A 27,053-nucleotide genomic window follows, 5' to 3' on the forward strand; every position below is an offset into this window, starting at 1 on the left:
TTGAATGTAAATATAGATTTCATGAAAAGGGACACGCATTGTAAAACAGAAATTGAGAAATATCTAACAAAGTATGTCAGAAAAATGCATTTGACTAAGATAAACTAATAATTTCAATAATAAAGTTGATATAATGAACACTTTAGACTATTTAGATTGGTTTACAAACAGTAATCAAATTAACATCTCTTTTCAGATCTGAGTCTAGTTAAAGATGACGCTGGAACGGAACACACGGCCTGAGTCTGTTCCAACCACACACAGAATGATGACTTCAGCTGCTATATCATCAGCTACAGACCTGCTTCAGCATCAAAGAAGGGATCAACCAATCAACAGTCGGAACAGCCCGAGCACGCTGAATGTTCTAACCAGTAGCTCTGACTTTGAATTTGGCAATAGGTTGGTATTCTTGATGGACTTGTCCCTTTAACAGTATTATTACATTGTTGGATAATTGGTAATATAGTATAATGTAAATTCACATAGAGAATTAGTTTAAATGGTGGATCTATCTATTGATGGCATCATTTTTTATTAGATATTGCATAGCACACAAGAATATTTAACTTCTGCTAGGTAAAAAAATGCATAGCAATCAAGAATATTTAACTTGTACCAGATTAAAAATGTATAGCACACACGAATATTTAACTTGTAATAGATTAAAAATGTATAGCACACACAAATATTTAACTTGTACCACATTAAAAATGTATAGCACACACGAATATTTGACTTGTTCCAGATTAAAAATGTATAGCACACATGAATATTTAACTTGTAATAGATTAAAAATGTATAGTACACACGAATATTTAACTTGTACCAGATTAAAAATGTATAGCACACATGAATATTTGACTTGTACCAGATTAAAAATGTATAGCACACACAAATATTTAACTTGTTCCAGATTAAAAATATATAGCACACACAAATATTTAACTTGTGATAGATTAAAAATGCATAGCACACATGAATATTTGTACCAAATTATGAATGCAATGCATACAAAAATATTAACTCATACCCGATTAAAAGTGGATAGAGCACAAGAATATTTAACTCATACCAGATTACAAATGCATAGCACACAAGGATAAAAGTACAGTGCAACCCCACTATAATGTGCCCCGCTTTAATGCAAATTCGGATATAACGCGGTCATGGCGTGGCTCCCGAAATTTCATACATTCATTCACACATGAAAACATTTTTTCTTCTTCAGAGTACATAAAATAGTGTATAAACAATTTATTATCATTATGGGGAAGAGATCGCATATGAATTCGAATTTAATATGATCATGGCATGGTTCCTGAAATTTTAAATACATGTATTTTTCTCGTATTTTTGAAGTACAAGAAATAGTGTGTAAAACGTTTATTATCATATTGAGGAAGAGTTCGCATATGAATTTTAATATAATACAATCATGGCATAGCTTCTGTAATTTAACAATATCACCAGGTTCTTGAAGTGTTAAATAAAAGTATTTAACTCCTACCAGATTAAAAATGCATAGCACATAAGAATATTTAAATCCTACCAGATTACAAATGCATAGCACATAAAAGTATTTAACTCCTACCAGATTAAAAATGCATAGCACATAAGAATATTTAAATCCTACCAGATTACAAATGCATAGCACATAAAAGTATTTAACTCCTACCAGATTAAAAATGCATAGCACATAAGAATATTTAAATCCTACCAGATTACAAATGCATAGCACATAAAAGTATTTAACTCCTACCAGATTAAAAATGCATAGCACATAAGAATATTTAAATCCTACCAGATTACAAATGCATAGCACATAAAAATATTGAACTCCTACCATATTATAAATGCATAGCACATAACAATATTGAACTTGTACCAGACTAAAACTGCAAAGCAGATAAAAATATTTAACTCACACCAGATTATAAATGCATATCACATAAGAATATTTAACTCGTACCAGATTACAAATGCATAGGACATAAGAAATTTTAACTCGTACCAGATTACAGAAGCATAGCACATGAGAATGTTTAACTCCTGCCAGATTATAAATGTAGGCTTGATCTGCTAAACAGCATTGATGTCTTAAATGAGTGAACTAACAAATATCATGAACAAATTTGTATCCTGCCACACTTCATATAGCAGGTCATGGTTATGTAATTAGTCAGCTACACTATTATCTGGTTGATCTTTGGTACAGAAATACTGTATGCCCAAACTTTTTAACCTTGCTACAGCTTATTAATAATTTATTTACCGCAAATAAACAGTGCAAAATGTAAAAAGAATTTACGATATTGCAAAAATAAGTCCTAAATAATCCTACTGATTAAAGTTCTGAACAAACTTAGGAGGTGTTCTAAAATAAATTCAACACTGAAAGTGTTGATGTGCCTGTGGTGGCCTGTGTCACAGTCCTGTGCCAACAGTCTTTTGCTGAATCACACTGAAAGTGTTGATGTGCCTGTGGTGGCCTGTGTCACAGTCCTGTGCCAACAGTCTTTTGTTGAATCACACTGAAAGTGTTGATGTGCCTCTGGTGGCCTGTGTCACAGTCCTGTGCCAACAGCCTTTTGTTGAATCACACTGAAAGTCATATTGACACCAAATTTTCAACAGACCTCTTTAGTCCTAAATAAAAATAGTGATGATCTGATGTCTAATTTGGTCTGACCTCAAAGATGCCATCTTACTTGAAAATATTGTTATAGCTAGTTCTTCAGAATTGATGGTCGTATTAGGGTTTTCACTCAGATTTCATATGATGTCTAGTTCATCCTAAAAATGATTTCATCAATACAATTTGGGGGGACCTATCCCTTGAATGGGAATTTTTCATTGCAAAATCAGTATTTTGAGATTTGTAACCTGGTTTCCAACCTCCTAAACCTCGTTACTCATATTTTTATTGCAGTCTTATGTTAGATGTCCTTTTATATCAGATACAAAATTAATATTATAAATCAGATACAAAATTATTATTATAAATCAGATAACAAATTATTATTATAAATCAGATAACAAATTATTATTATAAATCAGATAACAAATTATTATTATAAATCAGATAACAAATTATTATTATAAATCAGATAACAAATTAGTATTATAAATCAGATAAAAAAATTAGTATTGTAAATCAAAATGTATTGGTAGTTAAATAATTTTGTTCTCATTTTGCAAATTTGTCTTTTTAAAAAGTAGTGGTAGTAGAAATATGTTTATCTGTTTATTCATCTTACATAATATAAATTAGGGATGCAGCATAATGATTCTGTTTGATAAAGGTGTATGGTAGCATTAATTAGTTTCACACTGAATTAAAGTTGTGTGTTTTAAAGGTTAGGAATATTTACTGCATATTTACCAAGCAGACAAGACAACAAACTAGGATATTAATCACTATTTCAAACTATATTCCATTTTCAATACAAAAGTTGGTATTCAGATGACATAAAAATGATTTGGTTCATTAGTAGTTGTTGTTTGTTATGAGTTTAATACCATTTTTTAAGCTCATGATAGGCTATATATGAAGGCCAGTATATTTGGTGGAGTAAAATCCCAGGAAGGTCCACCAACTCATGGAAAGCTACTGGCAAGCTTTTTCACATATCCACATTGGCCAATCCTGAGATTCAAACCCATGCAGAGTTAAGATGTCACTAGTCTGTGGATGCAAGATCCTTAGACCACTTAGCCACTTGTGACCTCTCATTCAAAGTAAAGTAGTAAAAGAACATTTGCAAGCTAAGAATTACATTTAAGTCCAGAGAATAGTCTCTTAATGATTAAGAGACCGTCTTAGCAAACATATTTGGCAGCATGCAAAACCCAGATTACTGATTGGTTGAAAATCTGTGTTAAACTCTTATAAGTCAGATGGAGTTTCAGAGAAACAATAACAATAAAGAAACCCAGTTGACTGTTACAGCTCACTTCCCTGGGTTTCTTAAGTGTCAAGATTTCTCTCAAGAAGCTCAAACTGTTACTAAGATCACTTTGTCTTTAATTAAATTTTTTTAATAAGGTATCTTGACATAATTTTTTTTTAACTAAAAGTATTGAAACCGGAATGTAATCTGTGCTAGGTCTTGGTTGAATAAGCTTATTGTTTTAAAATATGCATATTAATTTGCAAGAAAATAAGCATATCCACCAGTTCTGGTGGGGATATCTACTTTCAGATTCAAACTTCAAACTTTAAATTTTGCATAACTGTTCAAGATGTTGGTTTGATCTTGGATGTTGTTATGTTTGTTGTTCCCCCACATTGCCCTTTCTCTGCAATGTACAGTGTGCACATCACTACTGATATATCAGTATTGGTAGAATTTTTTTCTTTCTTTAATTTTAAAGTTCCAGATGTCAGACTTTGCCTTTTTTTATTTGCGAGAAATTCATATTCCTTGCTGAGCACTCCAAATTTTTACTAAGGGAAACAACTCTTCTTATCACAAAAGTCTCAAAACAATAATTAATTTGAAATATGTCAGTTCAAATAGTGAGCACATGATCATGCCAATTTATGCTCTGTACTGTCTGTAAAGTCATCCTCTTAGTAGGAGGGGTGGTTAATTGGATTAGGCTGGCGTTATCTAGAGGATGACCTCCTTCAGTATTATAGCCCAGCAGGAGTGAAAGAAGAATAGAATTTCAGCAGAGAACTGAGTGAGAATACTGTGAGAAATAAAGCAATACAAGCCCCCTTTGACAAGAAAATAACAAATTTAATCAGAACAAATTAATAACGGCAGTTCCATGTCAAGTTAGTTATGTCAATAGAATTTAACAGGCGTGTCCAATTTGGATTTGTTTCATTATCATAATGAGAGGTGAAAAGATCGCAATGTCCACGATTGATTTGCATCACCTCACTCCACTGACCGTTTATCAGCATCCACCTAGTTCATCAACTTCCTAAGCTCTATGCTTTGCCCCATCATGGACTTCCTGGTCCTTTTATTCTGACCTCATCCTTCTTTTTCCTTGGACTTCAGTCTTCAGACTGTCCCATCTCTCTCCCAGAAAGCTGTTCCTTAAACGACAAAATTACCCCAAAATTTCTGTATACCCCACTCTTGAGACGTATATAAAATTCCGTCACGTTACTCAGTGCATGTTGGCTATCTGCACACTTCGTTAATTCTGACTTAGTACAGTAGAACATTGACCTTGCTTCCAGCGGCAGGTCTTAAATTACCATGTAAGCATCTTTCACATATGCTACTAAAGGTTCGATTACTGTTGAACGAAATTAACATATTGTAACTCACAGCAATCCTTGACCTACAAGATTATTCAAACATTACAAAATCGGATGTAATTAGGCAAGTATCATTAACTCACAATAATGTGTATCGTCCTAACAAATAATGGAAGTTATTTCATATAACTGTATGAAATCCTACACATATGTACATTTGGAATACATGCAGTCAATTCTACCAATGAACTAATAACTGTAAACTTAAAAGGTAAATTGAATAACAATTCTAGCATCAACACTTTCCATGAAATTGAATAAAATAAATTGCGTAACAACTCTAGCATCTACACATTTCCATGAAATTGACTAAACGATACATAATATGGAACCTAGTCATAGCAAACACATTTGCATAAAACAAACAATCAAATAATAGAATATTACATGAAACTATAATTTCATAGCTTATTACTGTTCTCTTTCAGAACTTGTGCGTCCTAGCATTAAAACCTGTCTTTCTTTTTACAAGACGGCCACCTGGTCCCTTTCTTGTTTAACGAGGAATGCGCTATTCTCTTTAAGCTTCCATGGAGTCAAGACTACTTTTCCTCTTTCAGGAAATGTCTGACTAAAGAAATTTCGACCAATGTCGTCACTTTAAAGTCTGATTGCTTCTAAAGTGTACACTTTAATTTATTCTGCCCAGTCGTAGGCAGCGTTCCCTAATTTTTCACAAAGAAATAATTCCTTTCATCAGCTTTAGACAGCTCAGAATCTGTGAACGACAGTGCTTAATAATTTCCCTTTGAAAAAGTGATAATTTGACATAGGCTTCTACCAAGCGGTTAGGGTTGGTAGCTCAAATGTTTACTTTCTAAGGACCATGTTAAGATACCCCGGTCAATTTCACTGAGTTGGAATGCTGCCCCTTTGAAGTTTACACTGACATCGGGGAAAGATGAATGAAGAAAGGTCGAAGTGACCCTTCACAGAAACTTTTCTGGCTTAAATGTGATAAAATTTTAATGCTCAATGCATTCAACTTTAACACATTAACCCCTGGAGGTTTTTGTCGTTTTCGCCTGAAATTTGAGTAGGAAACACAGTTTGAAAGCTATTTCTGAATAAATCCTAATAAATCAACTTCCAGGTGATTTTCCACTAACATAATGCCTAGTTGTGTTAGAAACATCGTTTTTCATTGTCTACATGGGTTGCTCGTGCATGAGCAGAAGGGTAAAAGTTCGATTATAATTTTAAAATTTTTTTTTGCTTAATGGACCCAGTATTTTCATATCAAGACCACTCTTTATTCCAAATGCCCAACTTATCCCATTTTTTGCAAAGGTTCATCTGTCTGTTTGCAGTTCATACCAGTTGGCATTAAATCTGAGACCAAAAAGTCTAAAATCCTGACCCAAAATTGGATTCCGATCATGGGCAAATTTTGGGCAGAAATAAATTGGGTCCAAAAAAATGAGGTTTTTCCTGCTGTATTTCGTAGTGCAACAAGAACTTCCAGATTATTTGGTATCATTGTAGACCTTCATCTGTCTACCTTTCTATAATGCCACCCACTTTAGTGTATCATACATGACCTTCAAGCTACAGGGCTCTGCAGTTGGCAACTACTTCCTGCCATGTAAACTTGTCACCAGGGGTTAATGTGTTAACAAGGATTTTTGATTTTTTTTTACAAATCGTTAAGGAATGGCTAAATTTGTAATTTATGTGCAATGTCGATGCACAAATGATTTAATACGCAAGGAATATTCAAATTTGATGATGTCATCAAAATGCACCTACGCAAGGAATATTCAAATTTGGTGATGTCATCAAAATGTACCTATTAGATTTTTTGTCATTTTTGCCTGAAATTCGAAACGCATTTTGAAAGCTATTTCTGAATAAATCGTAATAAATCAACTTCCAGGTGATGTTCCAATAACATAATGCCTAGTTGTGTTAGAAACATAGTTTTTCATTGGCTACTTGGCTTACGCATGAGCAGAAGGGTAAAAGTTTTTTTCTGCTTAACGGACCCGTTATTTTCGTATCAAGACCACTCTTTATTCCAAATACCCATCTTATCCTACTTTTTGCAAAGGTTCATCTGTCTGTCTGCATTTCATACCAGTCTGCCTTAGATCTGAGACCAAAATGTCTAAAATCCAGACAAAAAATTGGATTCCGACCACAAGCGAAGTTTGGGTGGAAAAAATTTGGGTAAAAAATGAGGTTTTTCCCTCTGTATATTGTAGTGCAACTTGAACATCCAGATTATTTAGTATCATTGTAGAGCTACATCTGTCTACCCTTCTATAATACCACCCACTTTAGTGTATCATACGTGACCTTGACACTGCAGAGCTCGGCAATAGGCTATTACCTCTTGCCACATTAACTCATCACCAGGGGTTAGTGTGGTAAAGTTCACTGCAGTTCGAAATTCGACACTTCACACTGTCTGAAGCATACTGGATAGGATGTGCAACTTGGGGTGGCTTGATCAAATGGAGATGTGCTGGCTGCAGTCAAGAGATTTATGCTGCTTGTGCTTCTGCTATACCCCAGCAGTTCTCTTCAGCTCATACTCTAGCTCTAATGTGGATAAAACCGTGTCAGGTGGAATGGTCCTTTGTTAGATCTTTACCAGACTCAGGGTCAGTGTTCATGTTTTTGGATGACTTAATTGAGTTTGTGATGACTGCAGTAACATACCAAGCTGATCAACTTAATTCATTTATTGTTGTGGTTTTTTTTCTTTCTGGCAGCATGCTGCAGTTGGAACATGATCTTGACCAGCTGAGTCTGACAGAGCAGTCCACCTCCACAGCCACCACACCCTCCCCAGTAGCAGTCCGCTCTGCCCCTGTCTCCCCAAGCCACAACCCCACTAGCAGTATGGATATAGGGTACACACCTGGCTCGCAAAGGGGCTTTTTTGAGGGGCTGCTGGGATGTCTTCGACCGGTATGGACTATTATAGGAAAGGCAGCTGCTGCTGAGCTCAAGCAACAAGGTATTGACCCACTCAGTGACTATTTGCCCTCCATTTTATGCTCATGTTTTTTTTTTTTTGTTTTTTTTTGCAGCACTTTTGTGCAGGAAGGGAATCCAATGTCTATGTTATCTGTACTACCTACAGCTTTTTAGCCCACTTCACCTTAATCAGTGTTGCCCCTACACCTTCATTGCTTAATTACACCATTGACAGAATTTTTAACATTGCGGGAATGACTTTCAAGACTAGATTAACCAATATTTAAGACAGTATACAGTAGTATCATTAATTTTCATGAGCAAACCATGGATTTAAAGACCCATTGAAAAATTTGTCTCATACAATTAAGAAGTCACCCTTTTTTCTGCTTCATTTCTAGAGATCATGAAAGATATTTGATAAATCAAAGTAATTACTATAGTTTGTTAATAAAGTATTAACTTTTAATTCATTTTATTTTAACCCCTTGAAAAAAGAATTATAAAGCATTTGATATTCTTTTAATACACACCTATCTATGCGGTGTCTGTTTAAATCAGTATTTTGTGAGATAAGCAAGGATATAGAGAAATGAGAAAAAGCATACTGTTATTCAGACACTAGTATTACGGAAAATAAAAGAGAGGGCAGTAAATGATTAACATATATGAAATGTAGTTTTAATACTTATTCAGACCAATCTTCCGTTAAGTACATTTTTGTTGCTGAAAAATTTGAATCATCCTGAAAGCACAGATCATTCTATTTATGCATTTTTAATACAAAAGAACAAAATTGTAAATTACAATTCCTTGAAGCATAATTACTTTTAATACACTATGTACGTATGCTAATTACAGCAGAGTATTTAAGTTCACACATCAGTGATACTGGGACAAAACTACTGTATTAATATTATGTCAGTCAAGTTTCCTGGTACACACACATGCTTTTCAGATAAATAATCCTAAATTTGCAGAAGTAAATAAAGTACAGCTTTCAGAAAGCCACTAATAATTATGTCTGATCTTTCTCTGTGAGCAACAATAATCCATTTGTCAGGATTCAGCTTGATTAATGAGGCTGCAAGGCCCACCAAATACAATACACTGGTCATCACCAGTAAACCTTCCATTTCCATGCTGGACTTCATGACCTATTTAGCATACCAGTTGTGGAAGTGTAATTATAATTCTTAATTGTTGTCTTTATTTATTGTAAAATATAGTGGTTGAAGTTGGTTCATTCAAGAAGCAGTCTCAAAACAAACGAGTGATTCCACTGTTTCTCAATTTAGTTAGCATCATCACTCTTTGATTGGCTCTGAACACATCAAACGTTGACACTGTTTGCTAGTTGCATTAGCAAAGGGGCAGTTAGTTATTCATATGTTTTGACCCTATGTTGAATGACAACATTATCCAAACTGATCTGAGTTGAATTTTACCACTTTTAAGCCACCATGCTAATGCCGTGGTCATCAGAAAGTAATTGATGGTGTAACTTTGTGGACACTGTTTTACCGAGAAGAGATCTTTACCTGTTTTCTTTATGACCTGTTAGCTCAATGCTTTGGCTGTATTGACTCCCTTTGATTTTGAGTATAAGTGATTGATCTAGACAGCTTTTGGATTTGTGCTCTTACAGGTAGTAGTATTGATTTAACTATTGAAATGACCACTTTCTTATCAACCTGGTTTACTTTTATATTCTTTATTTGGGATGTTTGTAGAGTTCAATTCTCAAGTAGCTGGGATTTACAAATCCCAACACCTGGGACAAGCTCAGTTTCAGTTCAGGCAAGCTCAGATTTGAAAGGAACTAGCCTGTTTGCACATCAACAAAATTGAGAGATGGGATACAAGATAAAGAAATTTTCTTGAATATAGATGTCTTGGTAAAATATGTAACTGTGAGAGTTAATTTCCAAAAAGGGGGTCATATTTAGTTCTTAATGCTTTATGTTCTGCACGTTTTATACCCTGCGAACTCACCATAATACATTTATCAGCACCTTTATTTAGCATTTATATATAACACATTCTTCTTCTGCATATCTGGCTAGTTTCTTTCATCTGTTGTATGTGTCATTTTGAATTTGTGGTCAATGTAAAGGTCAGTCCAACATTTTCACATGCAGAAAATGTGGTACAGTAAAAACTGCTATGATCGACCTCTGCTATGAGCGACCACCTATCATTTCTGACCACAATCATAATGCACGGATCGATTTTACTATATAAACACTCTGTTATGAGTGACCACCTGCTGAATGCGACCAGTGACTGTGATGTCTTGGCAAAATATGCATTTCGACACTGCTATGAACGACCGCAACACAAAAATGAGGATAAACTCCACTAACCTCTATTTAATCCCCGTAAAAACAACTGCTCATACCGTTCTAAACGTAAAAAAAATAATTGAAAAACATAGGCTGGCTACCATTGTGTGTATTTTTTTATAGCTATGCCTATAGTGTTTTATAATTTTTGTCGTAAACCAGACTAAAGTATATGTAGAGTGTTTCCTAGTCTGGCTCCCTGCTTTGTATGCTCCCTGCATTGACCTCCGCTATTTGTATAGGGGTAAGCAATGCTGGGAGCATAAAAAGCAGGGAACCACACTAATTATTCCCATACTTAGGGGCAGGGGCTAGTTTTTATGTACAAATTTAATGCCACAATCAGCGAACTAGTATAAAATATCATAAAAAAATCAAATACACAAGTGAGGTCAAAAAGGTCCATATTTTTATATACCTATATTAAAACAAAGCACAAGAATAGTATTCACTTGACCAGAGCAGTCAATGGCAGTTCATAGCAGAAGAAGTTTATGCACCCCAACCCCTATCTTATACATGCATTTTTCACATACCATTTTTGACAGCATGTGGTGCTCACAGTGCAAATGCAAGCCCTTTCCCCGGATGAAAATTTTGAAAAACATTGTCTACTAAATAGTCTGATGCAATTCAGAATAGTTGTCATCCAAGCTGTTTTTGAGATACTCTACTTGCCTTGAACCCACGTGTCTACTGCTATGGGAGGCTAGCTCTTCTTCCTAGCCAACTAATGGTACCGTACTTACCACATATGTTGGGACACCGTATTTGTTGGGACACCATAAATTAATTTTAAAAGTAATTTTTTTGTGCACTGTATGTTCTGGGACACATCGTTTTTTTCGAGTCGTAAGTTGTGGGACACCTTTTAAATCATTTGAAAATTACATGTCGGAAATTGCAATCCAAGTGAAATTTTAATTTTTAAATATAAAACTGTACTTGAGATGAAACTCTTTAATCCAATGCAGCAGCATCTCATCAACACAACCCTTCTCCTGCACACGTACGGTCTATTATTTTGGTACATGAATACTTTTTTAACTTTCTCATACCATGAAAAATTGTTGGAGGCAACACACCACCTGAAGTGGAAACTGCAAGAACAAAAGGAAGATTTTTTTCAAATCTGCACTAGTCTTGCTAATTCTCACACTTATGATGCCCATCTTATCGTCAGTCCATCCAGGAATGCGATCAAAGTACACTAGAGTTTCATCCATGTTAATGATCATATTGTCGGCGAAATGATCTGTTTCTCTTCTGGCCATCACGAATTCGTCACGTGATTTTATTTTCTCCAAATCTTCTGGATGATGCTGGGTCATCGATGTTCGCGCACGAAGCACTATATTGTGCAACTTTAGAAACTGTTCCATTGTTTTACTTTATTGTCAAACTTTTTGTGAATACTGTTGACAAGGAACCATTGTTGTTGTTTTGGGGCTTAATGCCATTTTTCAGCACACGATAGGCTATACATGGCGGCCAATATTAATGGTGGAGGAAGAACCTGGGAAAACCCCGGAAAGAACCACCGACCCACGAGAAGCTACTGGCAAGCTTTCTCACATACCCACATTGGCTGAATCCTAGACTCGAACCGCCGCAGACAGAGGTGAGATGCGGCGGTTCGAGTCTAGGATTCAGCCAATGTGGGTATGTGAGAAAGCTTGCCGCAGACAGAGGTGAGATGCGGCGGTTCGAGTCTAGGATTCAGCCAATGTGGGTATGTGAGAAAGCTTGCCAGTAGCTTCTCGTGGGTCGGTGGTTCTTTCCGGGGTTTTCCCGGGTTCTTCCTCCACCATTAATACTGGCCGCCATGTATAGCCTATCGTGTGCTGAAAAATGGCATTAAGCCCCAAAACAACAACAATGGTTCCTTGTCAACAGTATTCACAAAAAGTTTGACAATAAAGTAAAACAATGGAACAGTTTCTAAAGTTGCACAATATAGTGCTTCGTGCGCGAACATCGATGACCCAGCATCATCCAGAAGATTTGGAGAAAATAAAATCACGTGACAAGGAACCAAAGTTAGCTTCCATATCTTGGCCGTCTTTGTATATTCAAAGCTAAAAAAATAAATCGGCATGCTTAAAAGATTCCAGTAGTGAGCATCTGAGGTCAGCTTGCTTTGCAATAAAATAACCTTTGTATTGATGTCCTTTAAAAAAAATCGGCTTCCGAGTCCAAAGTCGGCTTCCAGCGTCTGCTTGCTTTGTAATGAAAATAACCTTTGTCTTTGATGTCCTGTCGGCAAGTTCAGAGAAGTTTACTGCTAGCTGCCAGTTGTGTTTATTTACCACCAGGGCTTATATGTGCTTGGCATCTTTAGTAATAATTAATACAAAGGTGCACTGATGTCTGCGGGTAAATATTAATGATACTTATGTAACCCACACTGGTGAAAAGATTGTCATTTGCACTCAAGTGAATGTGTTTTAAAATAATGATTTTTATTTACGAGATACTGGCATACAGCATAGTTCTCTTCTGGCCTTAACGAATTCATCACATGATTTTACTTTCTCCAAATATTCTCGGTGACGCTGGGTCATCGACATCTGTGCATAAAGCACTATATTGTGTCACTTTAAAATTTGTTCCATTGTTTCAATTTATTTTCAAAATTCCCGTGAATACAGTTGAAAAGGAACCCAAGTATGCTTCCATATCTCTGCCATCTTTGTATATTCAAAATAAAATTTTGTAAAAAATTGGCTCACTTCACAGAATCCATAGTCAACTTCCGATGTCGGCTTGCTTTGCAATAAAATAACCTTTGTATTGATACAAAATAAAGTAACCTGGGTCGGCTTCTGAGATCGTCTGCTTTGTAATAAAAATAACCTTTTGTCTTTGATGTCCTGTTGGTAGGTTCAAAGAAGGAGTTAACTGCTTGCTGCCAGTCGTGTTTATTCACCACCAGGGCTTATGTGTGCTTGTTATAGTAAGCTTGATTATTTTGCACCCAACACTGTGTCATGCGTGAATGGCTTCTTCAAGATATCAGTTGACTATTCCCCTCTTGTATGCGATTTTGTTGGCTCCAGTTTTCAGTCGGATAACATGTTCAAACCTTTGAGCACAACCACACATAATTGTTTCTCAGTGTTCATGTCAATGAACAACATGGTGTGTGGTATCGGACATAATTGATACACGCTACATTATGGAAGCCTATGCTACTTATACAGATTTCGTGGAAATGTTTTATTCTTTAATGCTCATGTTGAAAAAAAGGAATAAATGATAACAACACAAGGTTAGTTTCTTTCTTGTTATTGTCAATTAAGCGTTTTATTTATCTATTTTATTGCGACGTGCAGTTGGGGGGGAGCACAAATGCAATACCAATTTATTTCGTTCTTAAGTCTTGGGACATATGACCAAAGTGAAAAAAATGTTTCACCATAAGTTCTGGGACAGGAAAAAAAATAATTATTTTATCGTGTCCCAACATATGCGGTAAATACGGTATTTCACTATCAACATACTACAGAGCAGCTATGGAAGGTGTACATGCCTGACATCAATTTCAAGAACAACACAAGCCTGAAACACCCAGTTCACAAATATATCCATATCTATAAATAGTAAACAATAATAGCTGAAAAAGTCACACCATAGCCTTAAGTTTGCCAGGGGACAATTTATGAAACTTGATCCTGCCACCTTAAGAATTTGGCTGAAAATGGTTTATGTCAAAAGTTGTGTACATATCACATATTTAGACATTATCTAGTACAATGGTATAAAGGAAAACTTTTTGTGCACAAAACTAAAAATGGTATTATGCTTTTAAAAAAGTTACCTCTTTGTGGCAAAAAGTACTGCATTATTTACATTGAGAATTATGACTGCAGTTCTTGAAAGATTTCAAATTGTTTGCAACCTACAATGCTTTTGGTCTTTGTTTACCACCACAGCATCAGTACAAAAGCAAAATTCCTTGACAGTGTTTCATGAATGTCAAGAAGAGATCTGGAAGTTATAAATTTTAGGAGGGAATGACAGAAATGATATGTTAGTTGTCAGTGACAGAAGTGAAAAGTTTCTATAAACACTTCTAGCAAACTTAAAGAAATCACACATTTAATTAGATCATGTGCTTTAGAAATACTTTCAGATTGATATAAAAGAAGCGGTTCCTAACTTTTCATTATCGTTATGGAGATGCTAATAGCAGCATTAGTGTCGTGTCAGTGTGTGTTGTGGGGGGGGGGTAATTGCAACACAAGTCTAACTAGTCTGGAGAAGTCAAAGTTTAATCAATTAACACTAGACAATGCTGGAATATTGATATGCTGATGCGTGGGACCCTAAAACTTACAAAGTGACATATCAAATAAATTCATTGATACATAGCCAGTGAAATTGACCATACATATGCAAATTACTCAATGCAATTTAACAGAAATTTCTTCTCAGACACCAATTTATTTACAACTGACTTTAATGTTTTCTGGAGTTTACAAAATCATAGTAAATAATAAGATAAGGTATAGAACAAATATTTACAGTGGAAAATTCAGTTCAAGGTAAAAAGCATTTCACTGGCTTGGCCTTTGATAAGCATGTACCATAAAACAACTCCTGCAGAAGCTAAATCTGTCCGTCAAAGTCATTCTTTTGTGCACTTAGATCAGAATGAGTATCTGGATGAGATTGACGCTATTGTTTCTTTCAGCATGACTAACCGATTAATTCTAATCTCTTACCATGCAAACTGAGACCTGCAAAAGAAAAGAAACAAGTGATATTGATGTACTTCTAACATTCAGTGAAAACATAAGATTTTCAGAGGAGAAACTGTATGTATATTGTCAAATGCATGAAACTGCCACTTAATTTTAAGTTTTTCCCCCTTTGTTAACTGAACCTAGAAATTTCAAGATATATTCATAACATTGAAACATTTTCTGTTATCACCCAAGTGTGAGATATGAATCTCTTATGTCAACTTCAGAGTGGGGTCATGAAGGTAGAAACTATGTCGGTGTGCTAAAACTTTCATTCTTCTCACCAAAATATAGCAAGCAATATGCCATATGCATCATTATTTCTAAGACCGTTCCACTGGTGACATTCAATATTCACAACACTATGTTTATGTATGATTCCTCTGAATTCTATCTGCTCCTGTGGAGTTAAATTACTTTAAAGAATGCATGTTGACATGCTATGCAATTGTTTAGGTGTGTCTGTATTGAAATGTGAATATTATTCATAAAAATAGGGGTGCAAACCTTGACAGCTACAGAAAGTGCAAGACGATACATTATGATTACCATTTTGTTCCAATATTTAGTAAGTTAAGTCCAAAATTTGCTACTTTGTCATGATGTAAACAGTTCTCACATGGAGGTACAAAACACAGTTACCTCTCTCTCCAAAGAGCATTACATACAACACTAAGTGATATATGGAAAAAGGTAGGAAATATAATGAAGCTAATGCATAAAAATTATTTAAATATACACAAAGAAACAGAAAAGTATAATAGATGTGACTGACTGCACCATCAAAAAATTATAAATTTTCCTTAAGGGGGCAGGGGCCAGTTTTTATGTACAAATTTAATGCCGCAATCAGAGACCTAGTATAAAAAAATCATAAAAAATCAAATACACAAGTGAGGTCAAAAAGGTCCATATTTTTAGATACCTATATTAAAACAAAGCATAAGAATAGTATTCACTTGACCAGAGAAGTCAATGGTAGTTCATAGCAGAAGACGTTTATGCACCCCAACCCCTATTTTATACATGCATTTTTCACATTCAAATGCCGTTTTTGACAGCATGTGGTGCTCACAGTGCAAACGCAAGCCCTTTCCCTGGATGAAAATTTTGAAAAACATTGTCTACTAAATAGTCTGATGCAATTCAGAATAGTTGTCATCCAAGCCGTTTTTGAGATACTCTACATGCCTTGAACCCACGTGTCTACTGCTGTGGGAGGCTAGCTCTTCTTCCTAGCCAACTATTGGTATTTCACTATCAACATACTGCAGAGTAACTATGGAAGGTGTACACGTCTGACATCAGTTTCAAGAACAACACAAGCCCGAAACACCCAGTTCACAAATATATCCATATCTATAAATAGTAAACAATAATAGCTGAAAAAGTCACACCATAGCCTTAAGTTAAGAAATTTGCCAGGGGACAATTTATGAAACTGGACCCTGCCACCTTAGCCTGCTTCCCGGCCTTATTATAGGACCTGGCATCCCTATTAATGACCATATGGCGAGAACAGATGGACACCACTGACCAATTGTTACAATGACCAGCTGATTAGTAATGATTGTTCTGATACAAAACAAACATAAAAGGAATATTAGAAAAAGGATTGTTGCTACTGGTGATAGATGTTACAGTCCGTAAACCAAGCTAATGTACATGTCACGAATGCCGTTGTAGTGCCAAAGTTGATGTAGTGGTCGCGTATATTGTTTGTCTATAGAGTTAATCCTTATTGCCGGGGGTGAATGAGATCATTTTCTTTTAAACCAGCAAGAGAGAATCGTTTGTGGGATTCGATTGATAGTGTTCAAGACTTGTGATGTTTGTGGTATTTCCCCCCGATGTTAAGTGATTACATCCCAATCACAGAGTTGTCGTCTATTCAAGTTGGTGTGACTGGGTTACACACTTTGTTTATAGAGTTAATCCCTGTATGTCATCTTTAAATGAAATCGTTGACTTTTGTCTCTGAGTAAATGGTTCTGTTTCTGGATGAGATAATTGTTTCTTTTTATTTCATTAATTGTTAGATATGCAATGCACTTGTAAAGATTTTTCATATTTTCCCACAGCCCAGTCAAAACAGTCTTTACGTTCGATATTACAATTGAGCTCTAATACTTTTAACACCTAGAACCTTAATAACAATGGACAAACCTCCAACTAAAAAGTGACAAATTTTAAGGCCGGAGAAAATAATTATTATATGTGAAAGAAGTGAAAAAAGGCAGACCACTCACAAAAAAGCGGTTTAAACATCGGTAAAACAAATTTAGGTTGTTATAAAGGAAAACGAGTAATTCAGAAACGATTTCATATGCTAAAATATGTGATCTTCAAATGTAAATGTGATTTCGTGTTTAATGAAACAAGTATTTCTTTATGAATGCATACAATATTTTAGCAATAACTATTAATAAAGAATGGAATATATGTACAGTGATTGTAGTTATTTTTCTTGAAATTGTTCTGAAACTGGACCTTGAAAACTGGTCTTTTTGTATAAATCTGCTATGAGAGACCGCCTGTCTTGAGAGACCACTTTTTGTTGGCAGAAGGGGCAGTCTCTCATAACAGGTTTTACTTTAATAAGAATATTTACTATTTAAAGCAAGTTTTGACGAATAAGGAATACATATTTATATTTTAAGTTATCAGCTGAATTATAATTACATGTATAATACTTATACATCAGGGATTTGATGACTTTCAGGTTCAGAGCTAGCCTCTGGCAGTTTGTCAGATTTTCACAGATTGTTTTCATGCATAGCACTATTTGTATGGCCAGTAGATTTTAATTGCTAAAAGTACAACTTGTAAGATTTCTTTGACAGGTGTGTATTTGGACATAAAACGTACTTGTCTCTTATGATTAACTACCAAGAGAATTTCGTTCAAAGCATGATTATGTTAGGAAAATGTAGCATCCACAGGCAGTGTTTATGGTATGCTTTTTACATAATAATTACAAGAGACTTGACACATTCTGCTTGGCAAACAATTAAATGGAAGAAAAAAAGTGTTTCAAATCATTCTCAAAAGTCAGATTTTGAAAGATGTTGATGCTAGTCATTGCTTTGACAGTTGTTAAATTAATGGATTATATAAGAATTAACAAATCCTCAGAGTTGTGAGTATAAATAAATCATCCCAGACAGTCTTGCTTAAATTCTCTCCCTCTCATTCTCTCTCTTAAAAATGGATCTATTTCTAAAACTTCTAAATATCCCTTTATCTGTCTGTATCGATGTAAGTGTTTGATTTTCTGACAATTGTTAAAATATTTAAAGTCTTGTCTGTAAAGGCAACTGGTGGTAGCTAATGCATTAAATGAAACTCCTACCATTATTCTTATTAATATTCATGCAAGACAAACATAGTGATGGCTGTGTTTAACATCTCATAATCAACAGTACAGATTTATTACATGATTTGAATGTTTAAAATTGGCAGTGTGGATCCATAAAAGTTCCATGACTTCTGTCCTTTATGTAGTTTGTCAGATCTGGCTTCGTTAAACAAGGCATTCACAGCAACCATCTTAAAAATCTTGTTTTTTTTGCTTCACTTCCTGAACCGATAGTTATATTGACATGGGTTTTCCCTAAACTTCTTGCAATATTTAGTTGGTCCTAAACGAAATTGGTGATGATCATACATTCCAATATGGCCACTATGAAATTAATAATAATAATAACAATAATATTGAAAGAGGGTGACATAATTAGTTGCATGGAACTAATCCTCCTTGTGGCCTCTATTATATACATATTTACATTTATAGTACATGTTCAAAGTTACGCACACACACACATACATACACACAGCATTGATAATAAACTATATTTATATATGGACATAATAATCAGAAAATTGAAATGAACATGTTCCAACTAGGTACATTGTGTATATGGAGTATAAAAGTAGTGAGACAACAAAATGGAAGGTTAGTGAATTTACATGTGAAGTTGTATTTGTCAATTCAAACAGGTTCCAGAATCTTTTTATTGCCATTTCTGATAAACAGATTGTAATATTGACGTTGGACTATAACAGTATATGACTGGTCCTGAATCTGAATGATACTGATCTGAATGGTACTGCAACCACAGTGGCATCTACAGATATTGACATTGCTACTTATGACCTAATGGTGGTGTGGAAAAGTGGTTTTCGCTGAAACCCTTTTTTCAATATGTAATTGTTCCTAAATGAAACTGGTACAGACCTGACCACCATAATATCTTTGGAGTTGTGAAAGAGTTTGAACACCAGACATTCTTGATATTTACTGAAATAAATCAACCCTAAATCTATATTGGTACTGTTGTGGTATCCAATTTTGGAGGTTGATATACTTGATATTGAGGTCATGTTAAAGGTAAGTGTTTTGACTTTTGTATTTAACTGAGCTTAAGAACACATTGGCTTGGAGAGATGCAAATGAATTTTGAGCAGGCCTTGAATTTAATTGCTTTTGAATAAATGTTTTGTGTGTGTGACATTGTTGGCTGTTTAAACTTGTATATACAATCTTGGGTTTGGAGAGGAAAAAGGATGCTACAAAATTGATATAAAGTGCACTGGAATCTATTTTTTATTACATAAATGAATTCATTGTTCATATTGACAAACCATCTTAATAGTGCATTGTTATATCATAATCCACTTATGCTGATATTGGCCTGAGTACTGTATGCTGTGCTAGACTCCAATAGTCATGCTACTGGGGCTAGCTACAATTGACAAACCTTTGAAGGTAGGAACAAATCAACCAAATGATGGCTAATTCCTTTTTTTTTTTTAATGTACCTAGAAAAAAAAAGAGTTTTGAAGAAACTTCAAAGAAAACCGATTACCTTCGAAGCACAGATTGTTCTGTATATGTACAAAGCAATGAAAAATTAATCAGTCTCAGTCAATGTCCTACAGTTATTTGATATTGCCACTGCAGTAAGAAATGGGCCTTGTTTTGTCTTCCATAGCTGTCCTTTAGTGGTAACTTCATTAACACATGCACTTTTCATCAAAGGATGTTTGCACCAAACTTAAATAAAAGCAATAGAATCTGATGGATTGTTGAAATTTCCAAAGTGACTGGAACACATTTATTGTGCCATGAAAGTTTCTTTTTTGCAGGTAAAAAGTTTATATTTACAATTGCTACCAAATACAAATTAAATGTCCAGTCCTTTGAAACAATAGATATCTTGTCATCATGTTAATTGAAGATGGATATCTCGCAAAGATGTTTGTTAAACTTTTAATTTTTTCACATATTTTGATTCCCTATGAATAGCCTTATCCTCTGGGTAGCCTCGGCATGATGTCTCCAGCTGACCAAAATCTAGGCTAATTTAAGTACATGTGATCTATACTCAGATTCGTGGATTTTTTATATATACATGTACAGTACTTAATGGATTATGGATTGTACTCCAGAAATGTAAGTTGTCAGTACAAATGTATCTTTATTTAATCCAAAGCACATATATTTATGCCTACCTTTATTACCCATCCCACCCCACCATGGCCTTTCTTTGGTACATGCTTCATTTTCTTCAGCTAACTGACTTGGTTGGTTATAACACAGTTTAGAACATAACATGGTCAGGTTCTATGGACCCAAACCACCATGTTATAGTGGGGCCACACTCTGTGTGTGTGTGTATGTTTTCATTCATTTATTTGAATTGTCCTCGATCCATTTAACATTGGTTTTCAGCAGTACTTATCTTTAAGTTGAAACTGCTCTGGTGGCCAAAGTGGTTAGAACGTCTGCCTTGGATATGGCAGATCGTCGGTTTGAACCACTTCTGAGTCATACCAAAAAGCATCACAGCTTTTGTGGGACTTGTATGATAAATGTCTGTGCTTGCAGTATGCAATAATTTACCTGGAGTTCTTTATTTCATCAAATTTTTTCTGTAATGTACATAAATTCTTTTATAACATGTTCAAGGTTGTTTAGACTGTTAAGACTATTCTCGTATTTGGAGTGGGATACTTTTAAGAGAACAGCTAAAATGTGTAAAAAATAATTTGGTCTTACTCCTCTGCAGTGTTGAAGCAGAAAGGATTGATCACAAACCACATTCATCATCTCAGGTATTAGTATAGAAACATGTCCAGATATATGAAAATTTTCTTAAAAGGCTGTTGTCATATAAAAGGCTTTGTATAGAGTTATATCAAGGCTAAAGGTGGTTAAATTGAGACTTAAAACCTGTCTTTTAATAGGCTTCATAACTTTCTTTCAACAGATAAGTACATGAAAGCATATATCTTCTGAAAGGTTAAAAATAATCAAATATAATGCAACCCATTATTGTCAAAGAAAAATAAAATCTTGAAATTAAGACCGGGGGAGGGGGGCAGCATCCTTGATCTGAGTAACAAAATGTGTGTGAAATATTTAAACAGAAGAAAGCTATATGTAACATTTACTATGCAAACTGTTATTCCTAGGTTAATATAGTAAACAGTGGTGGCGTGTGAAGATACATATGCCAAAGGTCACTGTGAAATGAAGTAGATTTATGATCCTTGGCTTGTTGAGACATAAATGGTGTGAATATGACAAGCAAAGCACTTTTGAATGTACATGCTATCTGTAGTGTTCTGTGGACTATGACTTTTGTGTGTATATGGCTAAAAGGAGAAAACCACAAAACTTTTCCTTTGTTGTGAATTAACTTTCTGTTTTGGGATGTCCATAATTCAGTTGTATTAAATATTTGTTCTAGCCTTATTATGGTTATCATTGGGAATGATGTGTCATAGCTTGCAGAACGTGGCTTTTTTGATTAAACTTTAATTTGAATAGTTTTTATTGCCTGGCTCAAATGATAAATAGGTATAGTAAAGTGGGGATGCATGCACTTAGAAACATTTTACTAAGTGGACTAGTGATATTTGGGATCAATCTGACAGGTAATTTAATTAAACTCCAACTTGGCTATTTTTAATTTTATAATCTTGGCAATCTTTATGATGTCAGTATGTACATCCATTCATCAGTTGCCTTGATATTTCTGCACAGAACCGCTCCAGTGGCCTAGTGGTTAGAGTGTCCGCCTCGGATGCAGGAGGTCGTGGGTTTGATTCCCAGCCAAGTCGTACCAAAGACTTACAAAAATGGTACTAATAGCTGCCTTGCTTGGCACTCAGCATTAAGAGGTTAGTGTTAGGACTGATCGGCCTGGTGTGGGACATCATGCTACATGTCTGCAATATGACTGAAAAATTGTCAAAGTTACGTTAAAAATCAAATCACACACACATATCTGCACAGTAACTATAGTTTTAATCCACTTGGTTTAAGGAAGAAGCCTATTGATTTCAGGGTCAAAAGTTCAAAGAAAAATGTACCTGCCTGAAAGAAGAAAAAGTTTCTGCACAGTAACATTCGTTCTACATCACAGACCAGATCTAAGCTTTGTGAATGGCTTTCACTTGGACTAAAGATGACTTTGAGTCAAAACGGCAAATGTATGTGACTGTGACTGTAATTACTTCTTTACTGTAACTTTAGTTCTTCATTAAACATCTTGACAAAAGTTTGTGAATAGATTGCACTTAGAGTATAAGAAGATGCCAGTTGATTTGGAGGTCAACATTTTCAGTTCTTGACCTTGTACTTTCAACAAAGTATGTGGATGGTTTACACTTTGGATATGAAAGAAACTTATTAATTTTGGTGTCAAAGTTAAGCAAAGTCACCATACCTTAAAGAAGAACAATTGTTTTCATGTAATACTTTTAGTTCTAGACCATGTACCTTGAGCATTACCTTAGGATGTTGAGGGCTTGTGCTTAAGCAGAGTAAGTGGCTTGTTGGTTTGGAGTGGTTAAAAGCTAAAATGGCAAGATCATTGTGACTCAAAGTAAAATGGGCTCTGTAACTTTTGTTCAAGGGTAGGTTCCTTTACCAATATTTTTGTGGCTTCCACTTAGGGTGAAAAGAAACCTATGCATTTTGGGGTCTGCAGGTCATGGTCTTTGTAAGTTTAAATAAGAAAGAAGTGGTTTCTATAAAAATTAACTTTAAATAATCTCCAGAATGGATAATGCCCTGCAAGAGCCTGCATACAGGACTATTAGAGATGGGGTGGGTTACTTGTGTTCCAATTGAATATAATTAAGGGACAGAATGTATGTATGTGTGATTTGGATTTTTATCATACCTTTAAAACTTGCCCATGCAATGATGTCTGCTGTGTACCAGTGTATAGTGATGTCTAGCACTGGGGCATCATGCCGCAGACATGTAGCATCATGTCCCACCCAGTCACATTATCCTGACACCAGGCCAACAAGTCCTAACACTAACCTCATAATGCTGAGTACCAAGCAAGGCAACTGCTTGTACCATTTTTATAAGTCTTTGGTATGATTTGGCTGGGGTTCGAACCCATGATGCCTTGCATGTGAGAAGGATGTTCTAACCACTTAGGTCACTGGAGCGTTTAGGGACAAAATGGTAATTTGTACTAACATTAAAGACACCAAAACAACTTGCTGTATATATTTCCTGGTCAAACTTTTTAACATATTTGGCATTTGCTTAGTCTGAAAGAATAAGAAAATGATTTTATGTATAAATTGTGTAAAGGGGTCTCTCATTGTAGACTACTGTAGGTTGGGGTGGGGTGCTCCCAGTATTATCTTTAATTTTTAAAGAAGACCAACCCAAGCTTGTTTTAGTTAGAAATTGAAGTAGTGATAGAGATGCAAACCTCCAAGCCCCCAGGCAGCGATGCCAACAGTTAAATTACTGAATACACAAAAGGTGAAATTCAAATAAACAACAATTTTAATGCCATTCAATTACAGATAATCCTTCCTCAAATGAAATTCAATATTCAAAACCCTTTCACTCGTCTTTCACTCGACCAAGTGATGGCCTATTTCATCATCTGACTTTGTGTGTTAAATTTTCCTCCTGTCCTGTGTTTCTACTCATCTCTTGATCTGTAGTATTTCTTCACTGGTACCCAGTACACCTTCAGTCCAACAACCACGTCCTTCACTTCCTCCACTTCCGTTCTCTCCTTTTCTTGTCTCCCAGAGACTCGGGACCAATTGTACCAGAGTATTTCCCTTCTATGTCTCCTACAGTTCCTCTGGTCCCTAAAAGCTTCCTGTCCGAACACACACAAAGACATTAGTATTTTCCCCTAGCTATCTAGCCTCACACTAAGCAACAATCTATCATCAGATAAGCCATTACCTTCTTTGGTCATGCATTCGTGCACATCGAAATACCCATACTTTCTGGTATGGTACACATGGTATCAACTGCTTATCATGCATATATCAATAGATTTCATCACATCGGTATGTATAGATTCTCAATCTTATTATACAGAACAATATCACATAATCAGATGCATTTCTGTACATTACACTTCTACAAAGTGTACAGAGATATCCACATATCCATGCGCTGATATATCCTTACACATTATACTCCTACAAAGTATACACAAATAGTCAAATACTGATTGTAATTAATGTTGTGCACTGCAACCATTATACAAAGTTATAATTCAACTCAACATTTGCAGATTTAGATTATCACATGAATAAATGCACAAGGTTACTACGAATTAACCAAATAGCGAATTGCAATATTAATTCTTTACATAAACATTGCTAATATCTCAAAATATGTATGTAGATCAAACACTTCAGATGAATCAAATCGTACAAATGGTAATTCTACATACTAACGATTCTAGTAATGAAGTATACATACTGCACATAATTAAAATATAGTTACCTTGCCATAATAGATTGCAACAATCGAGCAAATAAGTCAATGACCTTTCCGAAGCTCCTTTGTAATTCCCAGAATAACAATGTTTCCCGCCAATTTCGAATGACGTCGGAGTAGCTTAGAACTTACTTATGTAATTCTCGCAAGATGGTTTAGCAACTACTGACGTTTAGTTTCAAGACACTAGATTTAATTTGCGATTCCAATGGTGGCCATGCCTTGCTCAATTCCAAGTGGATGTCGATTCACCCATGGTCTACATAATTAGCAGACATTGCCCCCTCCCCGGCAGTCTGTCAAGGGTGGATTTATGACCCCCACTTGATTTCCTTTGAGCCAACACCGGCAATTTATGCCACTTACCTGTGAATTGCATTCAGCAGAATAAGGCACCAGTAACAAGTTCTTATGCCCATGTTATACACAACTGGCTTCCCCTCCGTCTTTTTGATGTTGGCTTACCTCACAACATTTATGAAGCAGATAATTAGCCTCAGGGTCTAGCATTTACATGTTGCAATCTGGCTATTGTTCCTTACTTATAATGTGACAAATTGTAAAATTCAGCAAATGCCTCATTATCAGACTTAACCTTTTAATAGGTATTTGGTTATATTTTTTTAATAAATTGTATAGGATGATTGCATCTCTACATTCTAGTACATTGTTAAGAAATTTTTGATATGCATGAGGATAGATTACTGAAATTAGTTACTTTAATTAGTAGAAATTAGCACTTATAAATGAACACATTTTGCTCTTGAAGAATTGCTGTACAGGCATGAGTTGAGTTTCTTCTGTCTTGTATATTCCTAGATGACTGGGAAATTCCATTTGAGAGCATCACAGACTTACAGTGGCTTGGGAGTGGTGCCCAGGGGGCTGTGTTTCTTGGCAAATTGCATGGAGAAGAGGTAGCAGTAAAGAAGGTGAGAGATGTAAAAGAGACAGACATCCGCAACCTCCGAAAACTAAACCACCCCAACATCATATCATTCAAGTAAGTACCATTAGAACTTAATTTGCTTCATACAAAAGAGCATAAATGATCTAAACATTCAGAATGACAAAGCTGCTTCTTGCATTAATAAATTGCAGATAGATCTTAAGTTCATTTCAGGATGTCTTGAAAGGCAAACATTTGAAAACTATTTTTAAAATGTTCATTTCCAAATTAGCCAACTTTTTACGCATCAGCTATATTCATTTACTGATATTTTTACTAAATTTTAATTCTAGAGCTTATGGATAACCAGTTGTCCATTGTCTGTTATGAGATGTTTGTTACTGCTACTTCTGCTGAAGGGAAGCTTTATCAGATAAGGGGGTTTCACCAGAAAACATTCAAATTTAGTATGACTATTCACCCTAAGACTTTTTACTATATCTAAATGGTCCTAAGTAAAAATGGTGCTCATCTTAAATTTAATACAGCTACCATAGTCGCCATTTTGAAATCTTTTTTTGGCTTAAGAATATCAGAAACGTTTTCAGCACTCAGCAGTGAAGAACAAGAAATGATATTGTTTTGGAATACTGGAAAGTCTGTTAATTTAGTAGAATATCATTCCATTCTAGCACTCTCTTTTTAGATTTGTTCTCTCATTGCTATCATTTTATTTTATATATTTTGTATTGCCATGTTATTCTTGTTGTCATCAGTCTGCAATGTCTCTTAGGCGATTTTGGTCTTATAACAGAAATGGACTTACTTTCCTACTTATTTTTTCAGAGGGGTATGTACACAAGCTCCCTGTTACTGTATCATCATGGAGTATTGCCCATATGGTCAATTGTATGAGATTCTGCGAGACGGTAAAAACATTCCACCAAGTCTCACTCTAGAGTGGTCCAAACAGATTGCTAGTGGCATGAATTATCTCCATAATCACAAGATCATCCACCGAGACCTCAAGTCACCAAAGTAAGTTAGGAAATTTATGAGACTTACAATCAGGTAG

The 27,053-nt window shown here is 35.2% G+C and overlaps 1 protein-coding gene across 5 annotated transcripts in view; it reads left to right on the forward strand.

Moving 5' to 3' along the window:
* Nucleotides 1-27,053, forward strand: part of LOC149789863 (mitogen-activated protein kinase kinase kinase 13-like) — a 245,253-nt gene that overhangs the window by 105,888 nt on the left and 112,312 nt on the right. For all 5 annotated transcript variants that reach the window (XM_089971848.1, XM_089971847.1, XM_089971849.1 and 2 more), the window contains 4 exons: nt 197-402; nt 8,002-8,249; nt 25,909-26,092; nt 26,825-27,016. In XM_089971848.1, the coding sequence (XP_089827974.1) occupies nt 215-402; nt 8,002-8,249; nt 25,909-26,092; nt 26,825-27,016 (812 nt within the window). In that variant the 5' untranslated portion in view covers nt 197-214. The remainder of the gene's footprint in view (nt 1-196; nt 403-8,001; nt 8,250-25,908; nt 26,093-26,824; nt 27,017-27,053) is intronic.

Source organism: Sinohyriopsis cumingii, chromosome 10 (assembly GCF_028554795.1).
Source record: "Sinohyriopsis cumingii isolate HCF-2022 chromosome 10, ASM2855479v2, whole genome shotgun sequence".
Lineage (NCBI taxonomy): Eukaryota > Metazoa > Mollusca > Bivalvia > Unionida > Unionidae > Sinohyriopsis > Sinohyriopsis cumingii.